This window comes from Panicum virgatum, chromosome 9K (genome assembly GCF_016808335.1).
Source record: "Panicum virgatum strain AP13 chromosome 9K, P.virgatum_v5, whole genome shotgun sequence".
In the NCBI taxonomy this organism is placed as follows: Eukaryota; Viridiplantae; Streptophyta; class Magnoliopsida; order Poales; family Poaceae; genus Panicum; species Panicum virgatum.
Genome location: NC_053144.1, coordinates 16535207 through 16561199, shown reverse-complemented (window position 1 = coordinate 16561199; position 25993 = coordinate 16535207). Strand labels below are relative to the sequence as shown.

At 43.9% G+C, this 25993-nt stretch overlaps 3 protein-coding genes and 1 long non-coding RNA gene across 6 annotated transcripts; 1 reads left to right on the top strand and 3 right to left on the bottom strand.

Annotated features, from left to right (window-relative positions):
* The first annotated feature begins 3844 nt into the window (after positions 1-3844).
* LOC120650419 (lysine-specific demethylase JMJ25-like) lies at positions 3845-10741 on the top strand. Of its 3 annotated transcripts, none has more exons than XM_039927549.1 (16): positions 3845-4192; positions 4936-5079; positions 5617-5757; positions 5846-5976; positions 6275-6374; positions 6498-6630; positions 6706-6769; positions 6861-7605; positions 8003-8335; positions 8622-8808; positions 8916-9220; positions 9301-9373; positions 9459-9544; positions 9644-9763; positions 9851-9915; positions 10034-10741. In XM_039927549.1, exons 1-16 carry the CDS (start codon positions 3941-3943, stop codon positions 10350-10352), a joined length of 3198 nt encoding a protein of 1065 aa, XP_039783483.1. In that variant the 5' UTR covers positions 3845-3940; the 3' UTR covers positions 10353-10741. The 3 variants fall into 3 exon arrangements, with proteins under 3 accessions (XP_039783483.1, XP_039783482.1, XP_039783481.1); XM_039927548.1 differs by having other exon boundaries at positions 3847-4192; positions 5635-5757; positions 8622-8841; XM_039927547.1 differs by having other exon boundaries at positions 3847-4192; positions 8622-8841.
* LOC120650421 lies at positions 8185-9677 on the bottom strand. Its single transcript, XR_005665596.1, has 2 exons — positions 9393-9677; positions 8185-9272 (listed from the first exon to the last, which is right to left on the bottom strand). It is a non-coding gene; the product is annotated as an uncharacterized LOC120650421 (long non-coding RNA).
* Positions 10742-11023: 282 nt separating the features above from the next.
* On the bottom strand, positions 11024-18733 carry LOC120650420 (protein DEK-like). Its single transcript, XM_039927550.1, has 12 exons — positions 18551-18733; positions 16908-17789; positions 16802-16835; positions 14621-14697; positions 13866-13925; positions 13678-13788; positions 13516-13593; positions 13291-13371; positions 12679-13075; positions 12204-12313; positions 11674-11704; positions 11024-11590 (listed from the first exon to the last, which is right to left on the bottom strand). Exons 2-12 carry the CDS (start codon positions 17763-17765, stop codon positions 11427-11429), a joined length of 2001 nt encoding a protein of 666 aa, XP_039783484.1. The 5' UTR covers positions 17766-17789; positions 18551-18733; the 3' UTR covers positions 11024-11426.
* Positions 18734-21326: 2593 nt separating this feature from the next.
* Positions 21327-24334, bottom strand: LOC120650418 (isoaspartyl peptidase/L-asparaginase 1-like). Its single transcript, XM_039927546.1, has 4 exons — positions 23856-24334; positions 23519-23752; positions 22410-22496; positions 21327-22036 (listed from the first exon to the last, which is right to left on the bottom strand). Exons 1-4 carry the CDS (start codon positions 24015-24017, stop codon positions 21521-21523), a joined length of 999 nt encoding a protein of 332 aa, XP_039783480.1. The 5' UTR covers positions 24018-24334; the 3' UTR covers positions 21327-21520.
* Positions 24335-25993: the final 1659 nt, after the last annotated feature.

Below are 25993 nucleotides of genomic sequence, written 5' to 3'. Positions count from 1 at the left end.
TTTTTTTTCTTGGTTTTCTATTCCACGTCAACCAAGGCGGTTTGGCAGAAAAGGCACTTGACATCTCATAGATTATTGTGCAAATACGATTTGAATCTAAAAGATCCGTAATTCAAAATGTGATTGTCCAAATCAATTTTCTGTTCACATTTTTGTGTTAGTTACAATAAGATCTTTAAAATTAGACTACATTTGACTATATTTAGATGATATTTTTCTAAAATATTTTTAATTATTCAAGAATAAATTTTCCGGTATAACATTTTGTTCTGTTCTTAGGACAACTTCTATTTTAAATTTTACTCATTTTTTATCATTTGAAACAATATATTTTCGTTGGTTTTTTTAATTTGTTCCAGAACAATTTCTTCTTTCGAATCGAACTATTATGTTATCTAAAATAAAACTTTGAAATCTAGACCTAATTTTACTATGTATGGATCATATTTGTTCCGACTTCCGAAATATATATTTTGTTCTAGAATATTTGTTTTGAAACAATTTCTTCCTGTCAATATTTTTTCTAAGAACATTTTATTTTGTTCTTAACATATTTTCTAGTTCGTTTAGAGAATAGTTTTTCTGAACATTTTAATTAGTTCCAGAACAATTTCTTTTTTTGAATGTGCAGAATTTATTTCTCTTAGAACTAAAATTGTTTCTGTTTACCATCAAATTATTCCAACTGAACAAATATTGAAATAAACTCATGTGTGATCTTATTTTAAAGATATCATCATAATAAATATAATGATACAGTTTGAGTTCAGTTATATAATAATCCATTTTTATGGGTTATTAATTTTGTTAGTGTAGATTGCTTGTGCCAATGGTTTGTTTTATCTTCTCATCGATACCAATGAAGTATTTCTCTTCCCTTCTGTATGTGGGAGGCGCACCCGCGCAGGTGGAAGCCGGCCTCATTCTGCGTTGGCCGAGCCAGCTGATCACTTATTTTATAAAGTAGAGAGTTCCGATTGGCCGGCCTGTTAAATTGTGATATTTTCGATTTTGATAAGACATGGTGCACGTAACTAATCGCTTGTTCGGGAACATTTTTTCAAAAAAGTTTTTGATTTGAATTATTTACAAATATGTTTCGGAACTTTTTCAATGTTCAAGAACATTTCAAAAAGTTCCAATTGAATATTTCGGAACTTTTCTGAGTGTTCATGAACTGAAATGTTCCAACGTAACATTCTGAAATGTTCCCCAAACAAATTTAGTCATGAACAATTTTAAAAGTTTTAAAATGTTCTAGAACATTTTGGAAAAATAGACAGTTTCGGGATAAATTATGAGTTCTAGAACACTTTCTGAAAATATCTTAATGTTCCAAAACATTTTTTAAGAACTTTGTTTGTTTCGGAACACTTTTGAAATATTCCGAAAACAAATAAAATCTGAATGTTTTCGAAACAATCTTGAAATTTTTCCAGAAAATATACGATAACACTATGGGACATTATCAAAAGTTGTCAAACTTGTTCGGGAACATTTCCAAACACTTTTGAAATGTTCCGGACCTTTTGAAAAAACATTCTGAAACAATATTCAGGAATACTTTTCACGATGTTTCGGAAAACTATATAAATGTTCCGAAACACTTTTGAAATGTTCCGGAACACTTTTTTAAATTATTCCGGAACACTTTTGAAAACGTCCCGGAACACTTTTGAAAAATATTTCGGAACACTTTTGGAATGGTCGGGAACACATTTGAAAACCGTCTTAATGTTCCGGAACACTTTTCACAATGTTCCGGAACACTATATAAATGTTCTGGAACACTTGTGAAAATATTCCGAAACACTTTTGAAATGTTTTGGAACACTTTTTTAAATTGTTCCTAAACACTTTTAAAAATATCCCGGAACACCGGAACACTTTTTTGAAATGTTCCGGAACACTTTTTCAAAAACATTCCGGAACACTTTTGAAATGAGAAGGAACACTTTTGTGGACCGTCTTAATGTTCCGGAACAAACACAGTTCTTAAAAAAAAGTGTTCCAGAATATTTTTCACAATGTTCCAGAACACTATATAAATGTTCTGATACACTTTTGAAAATATTCCGAAACACTTTTGAAATATTCCAACGGAACATTCTGAAATGTTCCCGAAACAAATTTAGTCATGAACAATTTTAAAAGTTTAAAAAACATACAGTTTTGGGATAAACTAAAAGTTATAGAACACTTTCTAAAAACATCTTAATGCTCCGGAACACTTTTTTTAAGAACCGTGTTTGTTTCGAAACACTTTTAAAATATTCTAAAAACAACAAAAATCTGAATGTTTTTGGAACAATCTTGAATTTTTTCCAAAAAATATTCCAAAACACTAAGGGACATTTATCAAAAGTTCTCAAACTTGTTTGAGAACATTTACGAACACATTTGAAATGTTCTGGAATGCTTTTGAAATGTTTAGGAACCCTTTTTTTGAAATGTTCCGGAATACTTTTGAAAAACATTACGGAACTCCTGAACACTTTTGAAAATATTAAGAAACATTTTTGAAATGTTAGTGAACACTTTTTAAAATTGTTCCCGAACACTTTTTGATTATTCCAGTGCACTTTTGAAATGTTCCGCAACACTTTTTTGAATTGTTCCTGACCACTTTTGAAAATGTTCCTGAATACTTTTGAAAATGTTCCGGAACACTTTTAAAAAACGTTCTAGATCACTTTTGAGATGTTCCCGGAAAACTTTTGAAATATTCCGGAACACTTTTGAAAATATTCCGAAACACTTTTGAAATGTTAGGGAACACTATTTTAAAATTGTTCATCAACACTTTTCAAAATGTTCCGAAACACTTTTGAAATGTTTCGGAATACTTTTCAAATATTCCGGAACACATTTTTGAATATTCCAAAGCACTTTTGAAAATGTTTCGGAACACTTTTTTTAATTGTTCCAGAACACTTTTGAAAATGTTCCTGAACACTTTTGAAAACGTTACAGAACACTTTTGAGATGTTCCTGGAAAACTTTCGAAATGTTCCGGAACTTTTGAAATGTTAGGGAAAACTTTTTTAAATTGTTCCTGAACACTTTTTGATTATTCCAAAATACTTTTGAAATGTTCCGGAACACTTTTTGGGAATTATTTCTGAACATTTTTGAAATGTTTCGGAATACTTTTGGAAATGTTCCAGAACACTTTCTTCCAATGTTTACAAACAAATTAACGTTTGGAAAATTAAATCCCATGGAATGAAAGCCTGTGAGAGAAAAGCGCATGAATGAAATGGAAAAAATGTTATAGAACAATTTTGAACAAGAATAAGTCAAAGGAAAAAAATGAAACGTTCCAGCCCGTTGGTTCCCTAAAATGTTTGCGCATAAGGTTAATGGGCCGGCCTCCGGTTCATTCGCTGCGTCGGCGCGCGCGCGTCGCGTCCACCCGCCAACCTGGCGCGCGGCAGGTTGGTTCTGCGATGATTCATTTTCAAGTCGCAGAATGCGACGCATAGACTCCCCCCGTACTCCTGCCGTAGCCTCGCTGCAGCGCCACCGCCAGGTAGGTGTGTGAAAACCGCGGCGCGGCGCCCGCAGCAACCATCCGCCCCCGCGCTCCGTTTCCCTCCACCCACCAGTCGCGCCGTTCAAATTTTGAAAACCGTGGGCGAGCCCCCCCCCTCCCCCCCCCCCCACCCGGGCCTTTCCGCGGCTCAGCCTACGGCCCGGATCCTCCTCCCGAGTCCCGCAGCGGCACGGACGGCCGGGATTCGCCGCCCGCCTCGGTCGACGTGCCCAAGCCCGCCCCCCGCTCCAGCGCCGGGAGCAAATAAGGAGCGAGAGGGCGCGCCCGATTCCGCAACAGAAACTCGCTCCAAAAACTCCACCGTTTCTCCTCCAGCCAACCGCGCGAGCGCGCGCTGGGGTCTTCCTCGTTTTTTTTTAGTTTCTTTTCCCTCCAGCGCCGGCCATGTCGGAGGAGCCGGAGGGGGCCGCGGCCGTGGACGGCGGTGGTGGGGAGGTGAAGAAGGCGGGGGCCAGAGGGCGGGGGAAGGGGGCGGCGAGGGGCCGGGGGCGGGGGAGGAGGCGGGGCGGCGGCGGCGGCGGCGACAGGTCCGTCGCGGCGCCGGCGATGGACGGGGTGGTGGTTGGGGACAGGGTGCTCCGGGAGAGGCGGCACCCGCCCAACGTCTACTGCGAGCGCGACGTCGGAGACGATGAGGTGGTCCTGGAGACGATTGCCTTTCCCCTCCCCCCCCCCCCCCCCCCCCCCCCATTTGTTTTCACCTGGGATCTCCATCGTTTTTCGTGTGTCTCGTCTCCAGGCCGCTACTGGTGTCTTCTGTTTCCCACCACATTTTTCTTTTTCAACTATGTGCGGGAACATGAGCCGGGGAACATTAATCTTTGGTTGGGTGGGTGCAGGAAAATGGTAAAACAGCATTATAGGAGTATCATTTCTTACGATTTCATGCTTCCTTAAAGAAAGAGATGCCCCTTCTGTTTTGAGTAACCTACTAGCAACTTTTCTTAAGACTACTTTTTTGGCCATTTTATCATTTCTTGTGATTCGCTGTTTCCTACTAGATGTATGATTTGCCAAGTAAATGCAGAAAATTAAAGATGGCTATTTTTTTGAGGGAGCGATTGAGTACTTTTCAGTCATTTGGTGGATTTTTCTGAAGATTCTTTGTACTACCGATGCATAGTAAAGGAACGGAAAAACGTTTAGCTTTGACTTACTTCCTTGTTCCTCCTTCCTCTCCTACATTGACATAGCACCAATAATTCTTTTACTGCACTGGTTGCTTTATTACTTCATTTGTACGTGTTGATTTTGTAGTATCTTGTATCCTATTCTTTGAAATACGCCTACTTGCCACTGTATCGGTTTAATTCTCGCTGGGTGTGTATGGTTCGACGCAGTTGACTAATGTTCCTGTTTTGGCATATAATAATGATCAGGATGCTCCCAATAACCAAGTCAAGCCCCAGAGGGCCAAGACAAGTGATGCTGGCAAGAAGAAGGGGCCTAGAAAAGCCGAAGTAGAGCAACTGGATAGCAAGGCCCACTTCCCCAATGGCAAAAGCCACAGTAAAATGAATGGGGTATGTTACTCTGCATCCTCACCAACAGTTTTGTACCCATGTTATCATATATCTGACAGTGTTTGACAACAAATTATCTGAAACATCCAAGCACCTCATCACAACTTCCAGGTATTGTTCCAAGTGGTTTAGAACTTTGCCTAACTTTGTTATTTTTGTATTTGGCTTCATAGAAATCAAATTCTTGGTGCTTAGTAAACATGCTCTATTTATATGAGCTTGTTTGCTCACTGTAGCTAGCAACTGCATGATGACCAGTTATTTTTTTTTATTATTGTGTGTTTTCTCTTGTATAAATTTTCCTTTCTCATTTATCATCCTATTTCTGTCATTCATTTGAAGACAACTAGATAACATTGTTTTCCTTGTAATTATGTTGCTACCTTGCTGTAGCACCCCTGTTGTGTTTTCAAGTTTATATTTCAATTTTCTCCGGTGAATATTCTAGGGTTTTATTACTTCGGTCATATGATGTCAAGGAACTTTCCTAGTAATTATGTTGCTGTCTTGCCGTAGCATCCCAGTAATTCTTTGCAGGATGGTGAGGTTTTACAGAGCACAAAGAAGCGGAAGTACAGGGATGCCGGGAAGGTTTCTGGCACAAAATTGCTGAAGAGAGAGGATGAAGAACAGAAGGTCTCTTGCTCCATGCATGGTAATTATGATGAAAATAACATGGTAAGCTACTCATTCCTTGGCATAAGCTGTTTATGGAGTGATTTCCCATAAGTCTTTGATGAATGCAAGTGTTGTTTCAATTTCCTAGAAAGTGAAGAAGATGTTGAAAGGGAAAGATGCCCTAATGTGCCACCAGTGCCAGAGGAATGATAAAGGGAGGGTGGTCAGGTGTAGTTCATGCATGAATAAGCGCTTCTGTGTGCCCTGCATTGAACGGTGGTTAGTCAAGTTCTCACAGTGCTGTTGTCTAATAATATGATTGCACATCATGAACAGTGTCCTTAGAATGTGTCATTCAGATATATAAACTAAACATATGCAGTTTACTCAGTCACTATATTCTATATGCATCCGCTAAGTTTTTGTGCTTTATACAACTGCATTTTTCTCCTGTGCTACACAAAAAGGATGCCTTTTCCTACCAAAATTTTCATTCCATGACTATAGATGTGTGGCTATGTTATCTGATCTTGTGAAATATACAATTCTAATCTGCCTTTGGTAAATACTAAAATAGGTACCCTGATATGTCAGAAGATGAGTTTAATGCAAAATGCCCATATTGCTGCAAGAACTGTAATTGCAAGGGATGCCTACGAATGCGAGGAGTTGAAGAGGTATGCACCTAGCATCCCATGCCCATTTTTTGACTTTACATATGACCTTCACTTATTACATTATTTTATGTTGCAAATCTTCTTTCTAGTCTTCCTTAGTGATTTCTCATTCCTCATGAGCAGCCTCCAAAAAAGAAAATTTCTGAAGAAAATCAAATCCGTTATGCTTGTCATGTTTTGCGCTTGTTGCTTCCCTGGCTGAGAAAACTGTGGCAGGAGCAGATGGAGGAAAAAGAATTTGAGGCTAAAATAAAAGGTATTGTATTCTGGTGTTACATGACACAATCTGGAACTGAGGTTGATGTACATGCTAATTAGTTTCATTTTGCAGGTGTTTCAGTGGACAAAGTGCAGTTGGAACAAGCTGAATGTAATCTAGATGAGCGTGTTTACTGGTTCGGTCTACCCATTTCCTTTGTCATTTTGCAAAAAGAAAATATTAATAGCAACAATAATCTGAAGTGTCTTCTTACTCTTCTAATGCAGCAATAATTGTAGAACTTCTATAGTTGATTTTCATAGAAGCTGCAAATGCTGTTTTTATGATTTGTGCCTTGCATGCTGCTGGGAGATGCGCAAAGGAGAGGTTCCTGGAGGAGAAGAGGTACAGAACATCGAGCCTGAAAAGAGAAGCAGGGATTATGTTTTCGGAACTACTCCTACGTCAAAGGCCCCAAATGCTGAGCCTTGCAATGGCATAGATGCTAGAGAGGACCCAAATAACCCTCTGCTACTGTGGAAAGCAAAGAGTGATGGTAGCATAACTTGCCCACCAAATAAGCTAGGAGGTTGTGGTGGTTCGCTTTTGGACCTCAAATGCTTGCTTCCAGAGAAAATGCTTTCTGAGCTAGAAGAAAAGGCTAACAGAATTGTTAGGAGTGAAATGTTTGCAAAAGCAGTAGCCAGAAGCAGTGGTCAGTGCCCTTGCTATGATCATTCAGGAAACATAAGAGCTCAGGATGTGCGAGAGGCTGCAAATAGGAAAGGCTTGAGTGATAACCACCTCTATTGTCCAGTTGCCACCAGTATCACGGAGGATGACTTGGAGCACTTTCAGGTGCATTGGGCAAGGGGTGAACCTGTAATTGTTTCTGACACCCTACAGTTAACCTCTGGCCTCAGTTGGGAGCCATTAGTTATGTGGCGTGCACTGCGAGAAAAAAAGACCAATGGCAAAGTAGAAGATGAGCACTTCGCTGTCAGGGCAATAGATTGCCTTGATTGGAATGAGGTAGGAACTCTATTCCCCTTGGTTTCTGGTTGCATTTTAGGGAACACTTTATTGTTTGATATATTTATGTCAGTTTTCATTTCAACTATTCCATTCGATATGCTGTTTTCCTTTTGTTTCCCTTCCTAGGTTTGTTTAGGCCTTGAGGAGGGTGTTCATCTTCCTCCTGGTCCCCCATGTTGATTTTAATTGTGGTGGTACAATACAACATGGATAGAAGATTTCTTGATTATTGTCAAGAAACAATACACGTTTCAATTTAACTTTCAATTTCAAGGAATGGCATTGTCTGTATGGATAGACTGATGTTATTTGTATGCTTGCAGATAGACCATCCTCTGTTGTTTACATTTAAGAGTAAAATTTTAAGCACTCGACCATGACTTTTATGTTGCAGGTGGAAATTAATATACACATGTTTTTTGTGGGATATACGCAAGGCAGAACTCATCCCAGGCCACATTGGCCTGAGATGCTTAAGCTAAAGGACTGGCCGCCATCTAGTTCATTTGATCAGAGATTGCCTCGCCATGGTGCTGAGTTTATCAGCGCATTGCCATTTCCTGAGTACACTGATCCTCGATATGGTCCACTAAATCTTGCAGTCAAGCTTCCTAATGGTGCCCTGAAGCCAGATCTTGGACCCAAAACTTACATTGCTTATGGATTTAAACAAGAGTTAGGCAGGGGTGATTCTGTGACCAAGCTTCACTGTGACATGTCTGATGCGGTATGCTTTGTTAATGGTGATCCTTTTTCTCATATTCTAACAATTGTGGTTGTTTTGTACCTTCAATGTGGAATAAAATTGACTTACGCAATGCTATATCTTGTACTGGGTAACATGCATATCACTTTTTTTTACATCACTTTCTCTGACCTAGCTTTTTCAAGCTTTGGCTGTACACCCAGCTGGTAACAAGTGATGGTTCTTTATTTCTTATTTGTCAATTGCTTGGGTTTCACTAGTTTATCATGGCAGGAATTAATTGTGACATGTGTCTTTCTTTGATCAGGTAAATATTTTAACACACACAGCAGAAGTACCCTACGAGACTTATCCACTTAAGGAGATAGAGAAGACCAGAAAGAAAATGAAAGAACAAGATCTTCAGGAATTTTATGGCGTTTCAGAACACAACCTATCACAAATTTCTACTAATTCCAAGAATGTAACTATGGATGAAACATCAAAGACCTCATGTAATGATAGTATCTGTAAAGCTATTTCTGATGGTGAGTTGTACATGTTTACTTTCAGTTGTCCTTGATTTTTAACTTAATACAACATTCTTGTTTTCACTGTGCAGGTCTGGACAACAATGCTGTAACACCTATTGATAGTGAAGGTGATGTTAGGGATAAACATCCATCTCATGGATCTAAGGTACAAAGCAAGGCAGCACAGTGTTCCAATTACATTGGCAGTGGTAGTTCAGCAATGATGCATAATGGAGCTCATTGTATTTCGGACAATATGGAGAGTGGAGAGCACGAGAGAACTGGTGGTGCCTTGTGGGATATTTTCCGAAGAGAGGATTCTGACAAGCTACAAGATTACCTTAAGAAACACGCCTCGGAATTCAGGCACCTCCATTGCAATCCTGTGAAGCAGGTATTGTTTTCCTTGTATTTGTGGGGAGTTTATTTCCCCTGTTTTTCCTATGCTGACCAATAGTTGTGTTAATGATGCAGGTTATTCACCCAATTCATGATCAAACTTTTTACTTAACTGAGGAACATAAGAGAAAGCTAAAGGAAGAATATGGTTAGTGAACTATTCATACCTCAGAAATGCAGCCTTTCATGCTGTAGCCTTGTTTCTCTTATGTCATGGCTTGCCTGTTATATAGGTGTGGAACCCTGGACGTTTGAGCAGAAGCTTGGTGAAGCGGTTTTCATTCCTGCTGGATGTCCTCACCAAGTCCGAAACTTGAAGGTAAGAGAACTTAACCAGCCCTTTTTTTCATTCTATTTGAATGTAGCAATAATTATCCCATTGCTTAAAAACTGAATCCGTTTCTATTTGAATTTGCAGTCTTGCATCAAGGTCGCAATGGACTTTGTTTCCCCTGAAAATGTGGACGAGTGTATTAAACTGACTGGAGAGTTCAGACGACTTCCATCTCATCACAGGGCTAAAGAAGACAAATTGGAGGTTGGTTACCATATGTTTAATGCTCTGCTTATGATTTTTTACTACTTCATATGATAGTTAACCACGAGTCAAACCTGATGCCTTCAGATTAAGAAGATTGCTCTTTATGCTCTGAACGAAGTTATAAATTTCTTGGATCCTCCCTCTGACGGGTAAGCAGTAGCTGCAGTAACCCACTCTTAATATTTCACCATAGAATGTCTGAAGCTGCAACAGAAACTGATTAGTTTTAGGGAAAATTTTGATCACTATGTTTCTGTGATTGATCAGATCGAGGAATGAGGCTGGTCAGTCTGCCATTGAATCTGCTGATGAGAAGAAGCCTAAAAGCCGGGGTGGTCGCCGAAGGGGTAAGGTGAAGAGGGAAGACAAGTCCAACAATGACGCTGCTGGCCAGAAGAAGCCTAAAAGGAAGCGCGGTCGCCCAAGAGGTGAGACAAAGAGTGCTGGTGAGAAGAAGCCTAAAGGGAAGCGCGGTCGCCCAAGAGGGGAGACAAAGAGTGAAGACAAGTCCAACTACGATGCTGCTGATGAGAAGCCTCCTAAAAGGCGGAGGGGTCGCCCGAAAGTCTCTGGCAACCCCAGGTGATTGACCTGTTCGCTTCTAACAGGGTAGTTGTGGTTGCTGAGGCTGTACTGAACGACCTGTTGGTAGTCATTTTGGAAGAAAGTGGTAGTGTAGGCCACTGAGGCATAGCCGCGTAGGCCACCACTAGACGCCATTGTGGCGTCTGTCTTTTGTTCATATGTGGTGATTGCCGGCTGACATCTTGGAAGAACCATGTTAGATGCCCGTAGTACAAGACTCTTCATGTAGTGGGCTATGGCGGTAGGCTGTTCAGCAAACGTATGCTGCTGATATTCTAGTAGTAATTGATCTGAATGGATGTGGTCCGAGTTTGACCTGTACTAGTACTCTAGAGCCATGGTGTGTATATCCAGTCCATGGAATGAAGCTTCTTTAGCTGACGAATGCAACTGATTATAGTGCCCCTGCAATGCATGCCATGTCGGAACCAGATAGTTTCTTTGAATTGTCATGTGTACCCACGTCTGCTGTGCACGTAAATTCGTGTTTCGGACGGGCCAAGGAAATCCGCTGTCCAGGGCTGGGCATTGCTCAGCCTTGCCTCCATCTCCATGGAAAAACAGAGCTGTGCTCAGGCACATCAAGAGTTGGCAAGGTGAGGTAACACAGCAATACTGCCCCAACAGAACATAACGTCTGCAAGTCCAGCGAAGAGTCCCGCAGGCAATGCATGACACAAATATACCTTAATCCACTATCCACAGCAGCAGCACGCTAAACAAAACCTCACAGAAACAATGACAATTACAACCTAACACGCCCGTCCATGTGTTATTCAAACCTATCACAAACTATTTCAGTACATGCTTTGCCAAAGCAAATGCAGAGTTTCAGACACCATTTGCAAATCTAGAGACAAGTTACCTAGGAGTACCTCTCCAATCAGTCAGCTAAAAAGGTGTGGGGGCTCAGGGCTGCCTGCACATCATGTCTTAACATACACAATCAAAGGTTGGGTTCTCAAGTTGGCGGCGATAATGAACATAGGATGCCTGGACAAGGCAAGGCATGCATGTTAAGTACAGGATAATTAACAGCGGGTACTACACTACAGCTACGGGGTTCCAGGAATCCTCAAGCCTCGACCTCCTTCGCTTGAGACTGCTGCTGTTTCTTCCCGGCATCTTCATTTGTGTCTTCATCCTCATCTGTCTCCTCTGACATCCTGGATAACTCATCTTGGATCATAACTTTAATGGCTTCTTTCTTTGGAGCCAGATCCATTTTGTAGTGGTTGTCTACACGATGAAGTTAGTTAGTGCATCTAACATCACCGACTGAAATTACAGCAAAAGAAAGAAAGAAAGCTTGGGGATCTTACCGAGCTTCTTAAGAATGTCACTGAAAGTTGCCTGCAAAATCAGGTTCCCAAGCGATGTCAGGTCTTTGCAAGAATCTTTGATTACAACAACAAAAAACCTTTTAAACACAAATGGAAAAATTTGAGGGAAAATCAGGGCAACTCCAGCAGTAGTGCTGTAATTGAGAAAGTAATTTCTGTGGACTTCTCTGAAACACCAAAAGTTAAGAGATAACATACTCTAGTCAGACAAAAACTGTCTCTTATGATAGGACATAAGTATGAACTTTTGTCCTCAATTGCCCATCTATTTGTAGCCAAACACAAATATTGAACGTTAACCTACTTTACAGAAAAAAGGAACATCAACATACTGGTGTCCAGAATGGATGTGCCAAAGGAATTTCATGTACGGAAATATTCTTGACAGCAACTAGGGTGCCATTGCTCTATCAACATTGTCGATGTTTTTTAATAAACGGTAAACTTTGAAAATTAATTGCACATAATCAATATTTGTAACATTTTATGTCCTCTACATTAAAAGTTACCTTGTTGAAGTCAACTTTTTTGAGGATTGCAGTAATGGTCTTCCTCAGTTCGTCCTTGCTGGGAAGATCCGCTCCGGCTGATTCACCTTTACCTTTTGTCACCTTTTTACCTAGATGAAATACAACATCTACATTTTTAAGTCAAGCTAATAAATAACCTATGCCTGGATGACTTAAAAAGTGAAATATATTTCCTGTGATCATGTCACAAGCAGGACAACAATCATATGTAGTGCAATGCAATAATCACATGATAGTCTATACTCAGTCCATGTGAAAACTTAAAAAATGGCAAATAATAAAATCGTACTAGTGCTTATTCATTCGCCAGCAAAGAAAAATAAGACAGAAGGACGATTTAGCCATGACATGGACAGAAAAGATGATCCAGTGGTGCAATATGAACTGAGGTGCAAATTCTCAAACATCAATAAAAGGGAGCAATTTGGGATGCTTATGACGGTCACAAACTTACCTGCTGACTTTTTTTCTGTGATATCCTTTTCACCCTTTTCTGTAGGTTTCCTCTTCCTAGAAAAGACCTTTGCACTGTTATCGGGGCTTTCTTTTTCCTCAGAAATCTTGGATGATGCTTTTTTTACTGGACTTTTGCTAATTGTCTTTGGATAACCTGTTTTATAGCCACTCCCTCTGTCTATCTTCTTTTTGCTTGAAGATTCTTGTACTTTTGGGAACTTTTTCCTTGCCTTCTCTTTCCCAGAGTCATAGTCGTCTTCTTGTTCTTCTGCATCTTCATCTCTGTTTTCCTCACTGTCAGACTTCATGGATTCATCACCATCCTCATCTTCATCAGTATCATACTTGAGAGCTTTCTTCTGCCTTTTACCTGAACTGGAATCATTGCCAAATTTCTGCAGAAATAACAACAAATGAGAATGGTAGTAATACAATGATGAAGGCAGGATGCCCGCGTGAGCGTGACCATGTCTGTGTTAACATAACAAATAATTGGTATGTACATGCATAAACTTGCTTAGGATTAAATAGCCACCAAGGAAAGCTACATATTATATTAAGTCATATTCAAAGCTTTTGATTATAGACTTGTAGTAACCGCACAATATACCTTTCTCGACCTACTAGGTGTGCCGTCAGGAGTCTTACTTGCGCTTTCACCTCCTCTCTTGCGTTTCCTAGAATTTGATCCCTGGCCGGTGGAAAAGGATAAAGCATAGAGAATGATCATGTAAGTTGTAGATTCCGATTAAATCTGATTTCAACCATAAAACATCAACAACAGTACCTAGCTGATACAAAAATAGAAGCACATTGTAGGAATTCCTGTTCTCACCTGATCATCAGACAGCCCAGAATCAGCTGCAGAGTGAGGTTCAGCAATGAAGTCCAGCAGCTTTGACACAATATCTTCCTATATGAGTTATCTCAAACTTATTAGAATCGAGTACTGAATTATCCAAAATGTAATTCCAAGAACAAGGCATGAAAATAAAACCTTTCTAAGGTTTGATTTTGGAACTGGAATAGCAAGCATCCAACAGAGGTCCAACAGCATGTCTTTTACACATTTGTCAAGCTTATCCTTTGCCTTGGCCCTCTGCTTTTCCTACAGACAAGAAACTCTCCAAATTAATCAAGTTGAATAAGCGAAGCCATTTTATAATTTTGAGAAAAGAAGCTTACATCACTCTCATGCCAAACAAATCCAGAGAACTGGAGTATATGTCCTTTAAAGTCGACGCTCTAAACATAAGAGAACAGTTAGAACTTAGCATTTATATCATTCACAAATAGTGTCACATTTTGGAGTTGTTGTAAAGTAAGCAAATAGAAGAATACAGCAGCATACTTCACTCTGAGAATCCAAGCCAACAATTAGTCATCTTTCAAATTGCTAGGGCTGAAAGTTTATAAAACCATCATACAAAATGAAAGTCAAGTAATCATTGAAACTAACCTCTCGATGTAAAACCTTAATTTTTCTACTTATATATACAATCCTGACATACAGCAGCTACGACCATACACGCTGAGTAAAAATTCACTTTAGCAAACATTTGGAACTTGAAAATTCTAATCAGTTAGGGTGCTGCATTATTTTGTTTCATTTTAGTTTTTGGGGTGGGGTGGGGGGTAGAGTTTTTATTTTGTTTACTTCTTTGGTTCCAGAGGGTTAACACAAGTACACAACCCGTCGTGCCAACATGACATACATTCATCCTTAACCGTGCTTCTTTTTCTTCAAGAAAACTCTTAAATGTGCTTCCTATCTGCTTAAACCTAGTGGAGGGACTAGCACTTGCTAGGAAATTCAGTGTGGCAGTTTCCATGCATATTTACAGCTGGCTTTGGTACAACTAGGTTCTTGGGTAATACGTAATCGATAAATTTTGCATCAGGCAGATCCAAAGGAGTCTTCTCCTGTGTCAAGATTTTACCTTGCCCTTCCTCCCAAAAAGAAGATTGTGAAGAAATTTAAGATCACCAGGTTTCTTCCTCGATATTCTGTGTGCCACTGCTCATAAGTTAAAAAAAAAGGCAAATCAGTGAAAGAGAACATCAGAAAACTACATAAATTTCAGACATAAGCATTGAGTGGAACCTAAAAAGAGAGAACAAATGTTTGTGCTAATCAAAGAGACATTGAGAACAAAAGAACTAATGCATAAAGAGAGATAACAAGTGAAATCAAAGTAGTAAATTAGCTTGTTATCAACATATTTAGCTCTTGGATACGCCATCGCCAATGATAATTCAGCAATGATGGAAGATAAACTATTGATAACAGCAATAGGAACAACAAAACAGAAAGTACATAACATGGAAAATGGATGCACCAACGCCAATCGGTCAATGAAAAGAAAGAAAATAATATTGCTTAATACTCCCTCAGTTCCAAATTACTTGTCACTTTAACTTTGTCATAAGTCAAACTTGTCTAACTTTGACCGAGTTATAGAAAAAATTAGCAATATCTACAACATCAAATTAGTTTCATTAAATCCACCATGAAATATAGATTGATAATGCATTCATGTGGTATTGTGGATATTTATACATTTTATTGTACGCTTGATCAAAATTAAAGATGTTTGACTTAGGACAAAGCTAGAGTTTCAAAAATTTGGAACTGATGGGAGTACATATCATTTTCATCTACTCGAAAAATATTCCACTTAGCAAGACGAAATATTATACGGTGAAATATTATAGAATTTCAGCTGGCTGGTTGAAATGGCGGCAAGCTTCTGGCATCCTTTGTGACAAGAGGGTGCCACAAAAGCTAAAAGGCAAATTCTATAGGACAGCAATTCGTCCGGCGATATTATACGGTGCTGAATGTTGGCCTACAAAAAGACGACATGTGCAGCAACTGAGTGTAGCAGAGATGCGGATGTTGCGGTGGTTTTGCGGGCACACACGGAGGGATAGAGTCCGGAACGAAGTTATTCGGGATAGGGTCGGGGTGGCACCAATTGAGGAGAAACTTACTCAGCATCGGCTGAGATGGTTTGGACATGTCCAACGAAGGCCTCCTGAGGCGCCGGTGCGTAATGGGATCCTTGAGCTAGTCGATAATGTAAAGAGGGGTAGAGGTAGACCTAAACTGACGTGGGATGAGTCGGTTAAGAGAGACCTTAAGGATTGGAACATCTCTAAAGAGATAGCTTTGGATAGGAGCGCTTGGAGACTAGCTATCAATGTGCCTGAACCTTGAACTTATTTCTTTCGGGTTTCATCTCTAGCCTACCACAACTTGCTTGGGAAAAAAGGCTATGTTGTTGTTGTTGTTGTTGTTAGCAAGACGAAATATTCAAAATTGTTGCTTTCTATTTAAACTTCAGCAGTAAAGATAAGAAAATACAAATGAAATCTAGTGCTCATCTAAAGGTCAAAGAAACAAAACTGAACTTGCTAAGCTAATAGGATCCCATGATTTTTGGCCTTGACTTAGTACTGGTGGACACACCTTTAGAGCAGATACCAGAGTACGCAAAGGATATCCAACACACATAGACACATGTGAATATGGGGCACCATATGTCTTAGTGGTAGAGCATTTTTATGGTTGAACCGTAAGTTTCAAGTCCTCACCCTCCCAAAACTGAAGATGCACAGTAACATGGTTCCCCAGGACAGTCTCTTTTTTTAGGATTCTGCATACCTTTCTATTGTGGTTCTGCTTTGATCTAACTTCTTCTTTGTTTTTGTTGTTGTTTTTTTTTTTGCCTTATAGCTCAATTTAAAGTGGCAACAGCAGATTATACCACATAAACACCACAACCTACTCTGTTCATATGATTCAACTAACATAACAAAAGGTTCTTTTCTCCAGTTAGACTACAAGGATCTGTTTTTTCCGCCCATAGTGCATATCATTAACCAAAACAGAAAATGGAGCAAAACACAGGGAACACAATTAGAGTTCCGCTCTTCCGTACAAACAACCAATTTTCAAAACATGTTCTATCAATAATTCAAGAATCAGTAAAACATAACACATCATGTGTAACTTGAAAGAATCTCTCTGCCATAGTAAAGAACAGCGGAGATGGCCTGCTATGAGCCTAACAGATAGAAAGAAGCAAATAGTGCAGAGAAGGGCAAGAGTCACTTACCATTTGGTATATCCTTCAGAGAAGTCCCACGTCCCTGCGATTGAAAAACAACAATTATTACACACTGAAATGAAAAAAAGGGACACAATGAATGCAAGCAACGAACCTTCTCAACCACGAAGTTCCTGTTTGGTTCCTTCTCAATCACCTCAACCAACCTCTCCACTGTTTTCCTCTCACGTTGAGGACGGTCAGTACCATATGGGCTTGGGGTCTCCAGCAAATTTTTAGCTTCCCTGGATTTGGACCCATCCTGTTTCTTCTCCTTTCCCTGGCTTCTATCCCTGGCACTCCTTACTTTCTTGTTCTTCGGAGTCTCCTCCTTGTTCTCTTCCAAGTTGTCAGCTTCATCTTTCTTATCAGCAGAGCCCTTTTCTTCTGCTTCCTCTTCCTGTTGCTTCTCATCAGCACCATCTTTCTCTTCTTTTGCATCTAACTGTTTGGTTCCTTCCAGTTGTGTATGCTCTTCTGTTTCTTTTCCTTTGTTTTCCTCTTGCTCTGCCGAACCTTCATTCTCTTGCTCCTTTGATTCATCCAGCTTATCCACGTTTGTGTTGTCAACTTCATCTTCCTTTTCTTCTTTATCTTTGACCTCCGCATTTCCTTCCTCGGCCTCAGTCATCTTGACATCTTCACCTTCTTTCTTGGCATCGGTATCTTCGTTTGCATCTGCATCCATTTTGACATCCTCAGAATCCACCTCCTTTGTTGCGGCTGCATCACCTTCCTTTTCACTCTCAGCCTCTGCCATCTTGGCATCTCCATCTGACGGGACCACAGTGCCATTTTCTGAGCCTTTGTTCTGTTCTTCAGCATCCTTATTCACTACTGCAGGCTCCATGCTCTTGACAGCTTCTTCCTTATTGGTGCTATCCTTGTTATCCGGGGCAGCAACATCATCAGCTGCTGTGCCATTTGCGACGGCCTTCTCCTCCATTGCAGGTGCTGGGTCGGCCTCAGGCATCCAAGGCGACCCTTAATGCTCTAACTGCAGACAAATGTTAACCCCTAGTAAGGAATCACGAGGTTCATGATCTGAAAGGGAATTCAAAACCGAGAGAGAGAAAACTGTATACGACAGCGCGTCCTACGTTAGTACTGTTACCAAGATCTAAACTTTGTTGCACAGTTTTTTCGAGTAGAAAGCAAGAAGGCAAATGGAACAATAAAAGCACATCCTCATGGTCCTGGCTACGAATATAGAAAGGATGCTAAAAGGCCAACAACAAGACAGCTCCCATAGAGCGGACAGCAATGCGAGACGAAATCGCATTGCCGGCACCGCCGAAAGGGTCGGCACACAGGCAACCCAATCCGTCGCAGCAACCCCCAATTTCAGCGAAAACAGTAGGCAATTGCACGCAGAGCCCACACGAACCGAGGAACAGCAGGTACGTGCCGGAAGCACGGCTCCAAATACCCCCCCACCACCTTCCGCATCCAAACCCTAGCGATTCGGGCGGCACCAAACAAACCCCAGCTTCGCCGCGAAAACAGAGACGCCCCCCCGAGCTCAGGAGCGCCGCGCCCCGCAGCCACACTCCACCCCGAGCGCAGAAGCGACGCCGCTGACCCCCCCCCCCCCCCCTTCCTCCCAAAACCCTAGAAACCCCACCCCAGCTCCCTCCCTCTGCCGCTCCCTCGCGCCGGCCCCCACCCGACCCCGACCAGCTGCACCCCGCCCCGGCACGGAGCGCGGCGGGGAGCGAGCAATCCCGAGCGAGAGCGAGACGAGGAGAGGAGTTTTACCTGCGGAGCTGGCGGCGCGAGAAGCGGCGGCAGCTTTGGGTGCCTGTGAGGGAGAGTGGAGTCGCGTCGCCCGCCTCCTCGCCTTCCCCACGCTTCCTCCTTTCCTGCCCTCGCGAGAGAGAGCGAGACAGAGACGGGGAGAATTTTCGCGTGATTTTTTTTTCTTTTGTCCAGGGATTTTAAAGTTTTTTTTTAATTTTTGCGTCGTCGCCGGGATCGGGGCCGGACCCCAGCCCGGAGTCCAATCCGCTTGATTCGCCCGCCCGCGCGCGCTGGAGGTGGGGGGGCCACGCTGGCGCGCGAGGGACTGTCACGTGGGGTCCGGCGCGCGGGGGGCGATGGATGTGGGCCCCGCGCGCCAGCTGCCGTTCGTGGGCGCTTGGGGCGTGCCTGCTGTCTGCTGCGGCTGCGGCTGCGGCTGCAGTGCTGCCTGCGCGGTGCGGTGCGGTGCGCGCGCTGCTGGTACGCCGTCCGTGGTGCCATGCGTGGGCCGTGTTCGGGGGCCCACGAGCGTCGCTTTCTGAATCGAAATCCAGTAGTACTTCGCTGCTGTTTTTTTTTTTTGAAACAAGAAGGGCGCGCAGCACAGATGGAAGATCCCTATTGGAAAAACTCAACTTTTTATTTGAGACTCTAAAAAAAAACTCAACTTGTCCAGTGTTCTTTTGTTTTGTAAGAGCAACTCTAAATCTGCAGCCCCCGCCCCCCCCCCCCCCCCCCCCCCCCCCAAAAAAAAGCTACTGTCCCATCTTGAGTAAGGTAGGAAAGCTGAAGCTGATCCTTGGAACTTCTGTCGGTACTTGGTAGGCTCCCTAAACTTCCTCGGCTCTGCCAATTTGATCATGGTTAAACCCACATAGTCGAGTCAGCACATTCCTTACATGCCACGCTTCCTCTTCACCATTTTACATAGGCCCATCTTCTTCCTCGCACGCCGCCTCGCCTCTCCAACCGCGGGGCGGGGGAGGCAGTGGTGAATGATAGGCAGGAGGGGCCGCTTCCTCTTCTTCTTCATCTTGTCCCTCCTCTACTTCTTCTTTCTCCTCATATCTTTAGGGGGGTCCGTAGGAATCACGATGATAGGGGGCTCGAGCCCTATACGCCCCACTGCTAGATCCGCCACTGGCAGGAGGGTCTCGCCGGAGCCCTGCACCGCGGCCGCCGCAATGGCCGTCGTCGCCCCCGCCCTGACCTGGCTCAACCAGCCTTCTCCACCGCCTAGCACCGACGGCCTCACTGCTCCCACGCCCGCCACTTCCGTCGGGCCGTCCTACCACCCCGTTCTTCCTCTAAGGTCAGCAATGGAGAAGCTCACTGGAACTCTAACCCCCAACCCTTGAACCCTAAATCTCGCTGGAGAGCTCACTGGAGAATGGAGAAGAAGGCAAGAGGAGGAGGAGAAACAAAATTCGAGTGTGAGAGGCAAAGAAAATGCCCGAGTAGAGTATAGCTTTTTGGTTGAGTTTTATAGCTGCTCTATATTCTTAAGTGAATTCCTGCAATTGAGTTCGTTTTTTTATATTAACTAACACCACTACCCACCCATCCAAATTCTGTTGCTCCACGGTCACTGAAATCTGGAAGGTTAACACTGGTTCATATCTTGACATCCAGGGTTTATTCTTTGCTTGCTTGCAAAAGTCTCTACAGTTTAGATAAATCCTTGTGATGTCACGGTTGGATAAATTTTTGGCTGGTTAGCATGCAATTTAGAATTTGAACACTGGCTCTTGCCTTTGCAAGAGAGTCAAGTCAAAGTAACTGCTGAAATGTATCCGGACTGAAATGTATATTGCCTTATTGGAATTTTTGTTATGCGTCGTTGTATGGCTGCATTTGGTTCTTGTTCCTTGAAGCACTCAAGTACAGAATGGTTTCATTTTTTCTTGTTCATTAATTCGTGTCAGGTCCTGGTATGAGAAAAAAAAACCTAATCATTTTCTTTCTTATGAGCCATTGTCAGTGGCCTATCATGCAAGACTATTTGGACTCTTCAGAGTTTTTCTTTACTTACACTGTAAGAGATCTGTAAAAGAGATTAGGAAGCAGAGGAGGAATTATGGGGTATGTTCTTCTTTACACATTTTTCCAGGTCCTCTCCTCCTTTGAGCATCTATCTTTCTTGTTTGACTGTTTCCTAGTTCTGTCAGAATGCTTTGAAATTAAATTTTTTCATTCTGCATGAGTTGTTCAATGGCCCATTTGGATCCTGGGATTAAACTTTGGCCTTCTTATTCAACTGTGATGTTTATTATAGTCCATTAGCCCTGATTAGCATCTAATTAGCCTATGTTCAGTCCATAAACGCAACTAGAGCCAAACTGCTGCACATTACTGTGACTCGACACAAATCAGGTTCCGAAAATGGTCTTTGCTTGCCAGAAGCCACCAGTTGGAAATACAGTGAAGTGCCATGCATGTACGTTCAGTTCTAGCGCCGGGCTGGCGCTCCCTTCTCTTCCACCGTCCAGGTCACCCCGGGCCGAATCCGACGTGACGGGCGATTCCCTGATCCCGTGGACAGATGATGCATTTGTGTTGACCGACTTCTGAATTTTGTTTTAAACTTCCTTCGGACTCGTAGTCCTATCTGATCAACACGTAATTGATCAATGCGCGCCGAGGAAAAAAAAGTATATCGGAATGGCATTTTCTCAAAAATCAATTACATGGTAAAAGGATACACAGTATATTTCAGAAACTTGCCTACGGTTAAACAACTTGCTGACGTGCATATTATAAAGAGAGCACGAATGATGTTAACAGGGGCGAGCAATTGGGCATGTTTACAGTTTCTTCACTTTCTGAAAAATATCATTGTTTCATAGCAACATCATAAATGTTTTTATCACACTGCAGTTTCTGAAATCAAATCAAGTTTCTTAACAATCTCAAACTGTGACATTAAATAAAGCAAGCTAGTCCAACGGCGCGGAGCGCGGAACAGAGGAGAAGATCCCGCCGCGACGTTCACAGCGCGGCGCTGACGCTCTCTCCGCCGTCGGCGCCGGCGCCGGCGTCCGTCCAGATGCCGACCTCGGCGTGCCCGGCCTCGGTGGCGCACGCCCTGAACATGGCGGTGGTGTTGTGCGCCATGCACACCTCCCCGCCGCGCGACACGGCCACCAGCCCCACGGTGCCCCGGGGCGCCCCCGCCACGACGCGCTTCGCGGCGTCGCGCAGCGGCAGGCCCCGGTGCTCCATCAGCGCCGCGACGTCGCGCGCCACCGTGTGGCGGATGATCTCCTCGCCCTTCCCCGTAGCGGACACCGCGCACAGGGCGTTGGCGTACGTGCCGGCGCCCACCACGGGCGTGTCCCCGATCCGGCCGGCCATCTTGTTCACCAGGCCGCCCGTGGACGTGGCGGTCGCGAGGTTGCCCGCGGCGTCGACGGCCACGCACCCCACCGTGCCCGTCTGGCTGTTGCCGTCCGCCGGGGTTTCCTTCTGTGCTTGCTGACCTTTCAGTGGCTGGGTGTAGTCAATCTGAGAAGCCGGAAAATAAGAGAGTGAGAGGAAGGAGCAGCTGGATAACTCAGATCCTCGAAATGTGAATAATTCGACATTTCTGATTTAAACAATGTTTAATCTAAAATCAAGCGATACTGTTGCATCTGTCAGAGCAAACATGATTCCGTATCTGCTGAACATTCAAACTTAAAAATTGCACAAATGGTTGAATCTGTATGCACTTGTATGTTCCTGCAAACACCCGTGCATAGGCCATAGATTTGTCAGAGTCACGAACGAGATAAGATGTGAATCAGTCTCAACAGGCTAAGCGGATACCGAATCGCGGTAAGGTGCCGAGTGCGACACGCCAAAACTGAACAAGGTGACACAGAAGTTTTGATGGTACCTGCACCCTGTTGGCCTCTTTGGCCTGTCTCAGTCGCTCGATGTTGTGCTCGGTGATGAAGTGGCTTGGATCCTTGGTCTCCACTCCCTGACGAATGTGACAGGTGACCACCAACCAATCAAACGAGAAGCGTGTCATGTGAAGAGCAAATTCTGAAGATATTCAGCTCGACAGATGAATATTCATGTAGGGCCATATTTGGATCGTAACGTGAAAATTTTTTCACAAAAAGGCAAATGTATGCATAGAGTACTAAACGAAATTTATTTGCGAAATTTTTTCACGGATGGGTGTAATTTTTCGAGACGAATCTAATGAGTCAAGTTCCACCATGATTGGTTACAGTGATGCTACAGTAACCGCACCTAATCATCCTCTAATCATGCGGTCAAAGGTCTTATTAGCTACAGCATATGCTATAATACCATAATTGTGGAGATTGTTTTGTAATTAGACTTCATTTAATACATCTAATTAGTGGTCAAAGGGACGAAAATTTTTCATAAAAACTTTTTCACCCTCTAACCAAACACGGCCTAGGATAAAGTAAAAACTCCTCATAATTTTGATTGAGAAACATCAAGTCAAGAAGAACGGTCAGGTCGCAAAATATATTGGTGCTGTTCAATCTGAAAGGAAAGTGTAACCTTTTTTATTATTATTTTGGCTCTATTTAGTTTTCAAAAAATTTCCTACATATCCATCACATCAAATCTTTAGACACATGCACGGAGAATTAAATGTAGTTGAAAAAAATTAATTACATAATATAACTGATTTCTACGAGATGAATCTTTTAAGTCTAATTAGTTAATAATTGGACATTAATTATCAAATAACAATAAAATATGCTGTAGAACCCAAACTATTTCGCGAACTAAACATAGCCTTCGTTTCTTCCATGATGGTGGCTGTCGCTTGTCAGGCAGCCAAAAACTACAGGAGATACCATGCGGCTACTAGCTAGGATCTACTACTGCTAGGAAGGAGAAATTGGAGACGAATCAAACACGTACGATTGATGAGCACGAATTCCTTTTTTTTTAAAAAAAGATTGATGAGCAGGAACGCACGACGTCACGACTGATGAGCAGGAACGCAGGGCGTACCTGGTCCCTGGCGAAGGCCTCGGCGCCGTCGAAGGCGAGGTAGATGTGCGGCGTCCTCTCCATGACGAGCCTGGCGAGCGAGACGGCGTTGGCGACGGTGGAGAGGCCCGAGACGGCGCCGCAGCGCAGGGTGGCGCCCTCCATGACGCACGCCTCCATCTCGACGGTGCCGGCGGCGGTGAGCACGGAGCCCCTGCCGGCGTTGAAGTGCGGGCAGTCCTCCAGCTCCCGCACCTGCACGCCACGCCACCCACCGTCAGGCGATCGGTCGGGGCCGGGGGAGACTGGAGAGCGAGCGAGGGGGGGGGGGGGGGGTCGGCGGGGACGAAGGGCGTACGACGAGCTCGACGACGTCGAGCGCGGTCCGGCCGTCGCGGAGAGCGGCGGCGCCGAGGTCGAGGCAGCGGCGGAGCGTGGCGAGGCGGGGCTCCCTGAGCTCGGGCGGCAGCGTGCGCGGGACGTCCCCGGCGCCGCCGTGCAGCGCCAGCGCCCACCCCATGGCGCCACCTGCAGACCTGCTGGCTCTCGTCTCACCCTCACCCGGTCAGGTCACGGATCGGAGCGCCCTGCGTCGCGGCGGCCACGGTCACGGACCGTTCGTTTCCCAGCGCGTGCACCTGCCCTGCCCACCCGCGGCTCCGCTTCGGCCGCCGGCTTCCCCGAACGGACGGCAACAACTGACCCGGCCGGCAGAGCACGGCACACGGCATCACAGTGGGCAGTGGCACGGGTGGGTGCGCAGAAACGCGGAAGCAGACAAGCGAATCAGCATCTCGGTCCGTGAGGAGAGCACGTCACACGTCAGGCTCGGCGATGGCGGCCGTTCGTTGGCCGGCGCAGACCACGCAGACTTCTGATTGGTTTGGTTTAAGAGCAACTCCAAGTCTCCAACTAACCTCTATGAATTTAGAGGGTTATAACTCAAAAAGATATATCTTGATCAAAAGGAAGGAACGAATCTTCTTAACATAGCCTATTAACATAACCAACCAACCCGATGCACTCTTCCATGCATAAACTCAGCAATCCCACAGGGGCAACGAAAAATAATTGATAAACTCCTCTTAATGAAATTTGTGCCAAAGCACGTTCTCAAAAAAAAAAAAATGATAAACTGTGAGATGGCAGATAAATTCTATAGCCAGTCAAAGTATTTGGGTTATTTGGGTTGGTAGTATTGAAACAACCCATCAGATGCAAAAAAAAAAAGAGAGATAAGCATAGAAACAATAGGATATTTCCAAATAATTTTTATGGTTAATCAAATATCAAATTTTATGTTTTCCTACTGGAACCCTACTGATGAAAAGGAAAATGGGGAGCATAGGCAAATTAAAATATTAGTTGCTAATTACTATGGCCATTCAAAATACAAATTCTTTAGATTTCTTCCTAAAACCCTCCATATGCAAGGAAAATGGAGATCATAAACAAATTAAAGTTAACAAACAATTTCTATTCTCAGTCCAAATACAACTTTTTTGGGGTCTTACTAAAACCCAACAGATGCAAAATGCCAATATTCAGATGGATTCTATGTGCAATAGATGCCACTACCGTATATCTAAACACTAAATACACATTATAGTACAACTGCCACGGTCAATGTATAAAAATTAGGAACAAGTCCATTTCACCCCCTGAACTTGTCAAGGAGTCCAGATTACCCCCCTGAACTACAATACCGGATATAGAACCCCCCTCAACTATCAAAACCGGACAAATCACCCCCTACGCTGTGTGGAGGCGGTTTTCCACCCGTGGGCCCCACCTGTCAGCCTCTCATCTCTCTTTCCTCTTTCTCTTTCCCCTGAGCTCTCCTCGCCTGCCTCTCTCGCCGCCGGTGGTTCCTCCCGCCGCCTGAGCTCTCCTCTTCACCACGCTCGCCGCCGCTCGAGCTCTTCTCCTCACCGCACTCGCCCCGCCACCCGAGCAGCGGAGGATATCTTCCTTTCTTCTTCTTTCCCGGCCAAAACAGAGCAGACAGAGCAGCTCCCGCTCGCCGGCAAAATTCGGTGGCCACACTCCACCTTCGGTCGATTCCTCACATCCACGGCACCATAACCTTCCTATCTCCATCCTTGACCAAGCCCTTGGCGCAACCGAGCACAACCTCGACGGGAATCGCGGATCTTTGGATCCCTATTGCTGCTGGTCATCCGAGCTCCGCCCGCCATCGAACTCCTTCCTATGGGGAGCTCGCGTTGCCGCTGGGGGAGCAGGCGTGGTTGGCCGCGGGGACTTCGCGCCGTCGGCTGCGAGGACCTCATTGAGCCAGGCAGGCCCGAGCCCTCCGCGCCTGCCTCTCTCGCCGCCGCTGGTTCCTCTCGCCGCCCGAGCTCTCCTCGTTGCCGCGCTTGCCGCCGCTCGAGCTTCGGGGCGACGCAAGAGGACTTGGGCCCGGCGGCGGAGCTCGAAGGGGGGGGCACTCCGGCAGCAGGAGACGGCAGGCAGCGGCGGGGGAGGCAGAGAAAG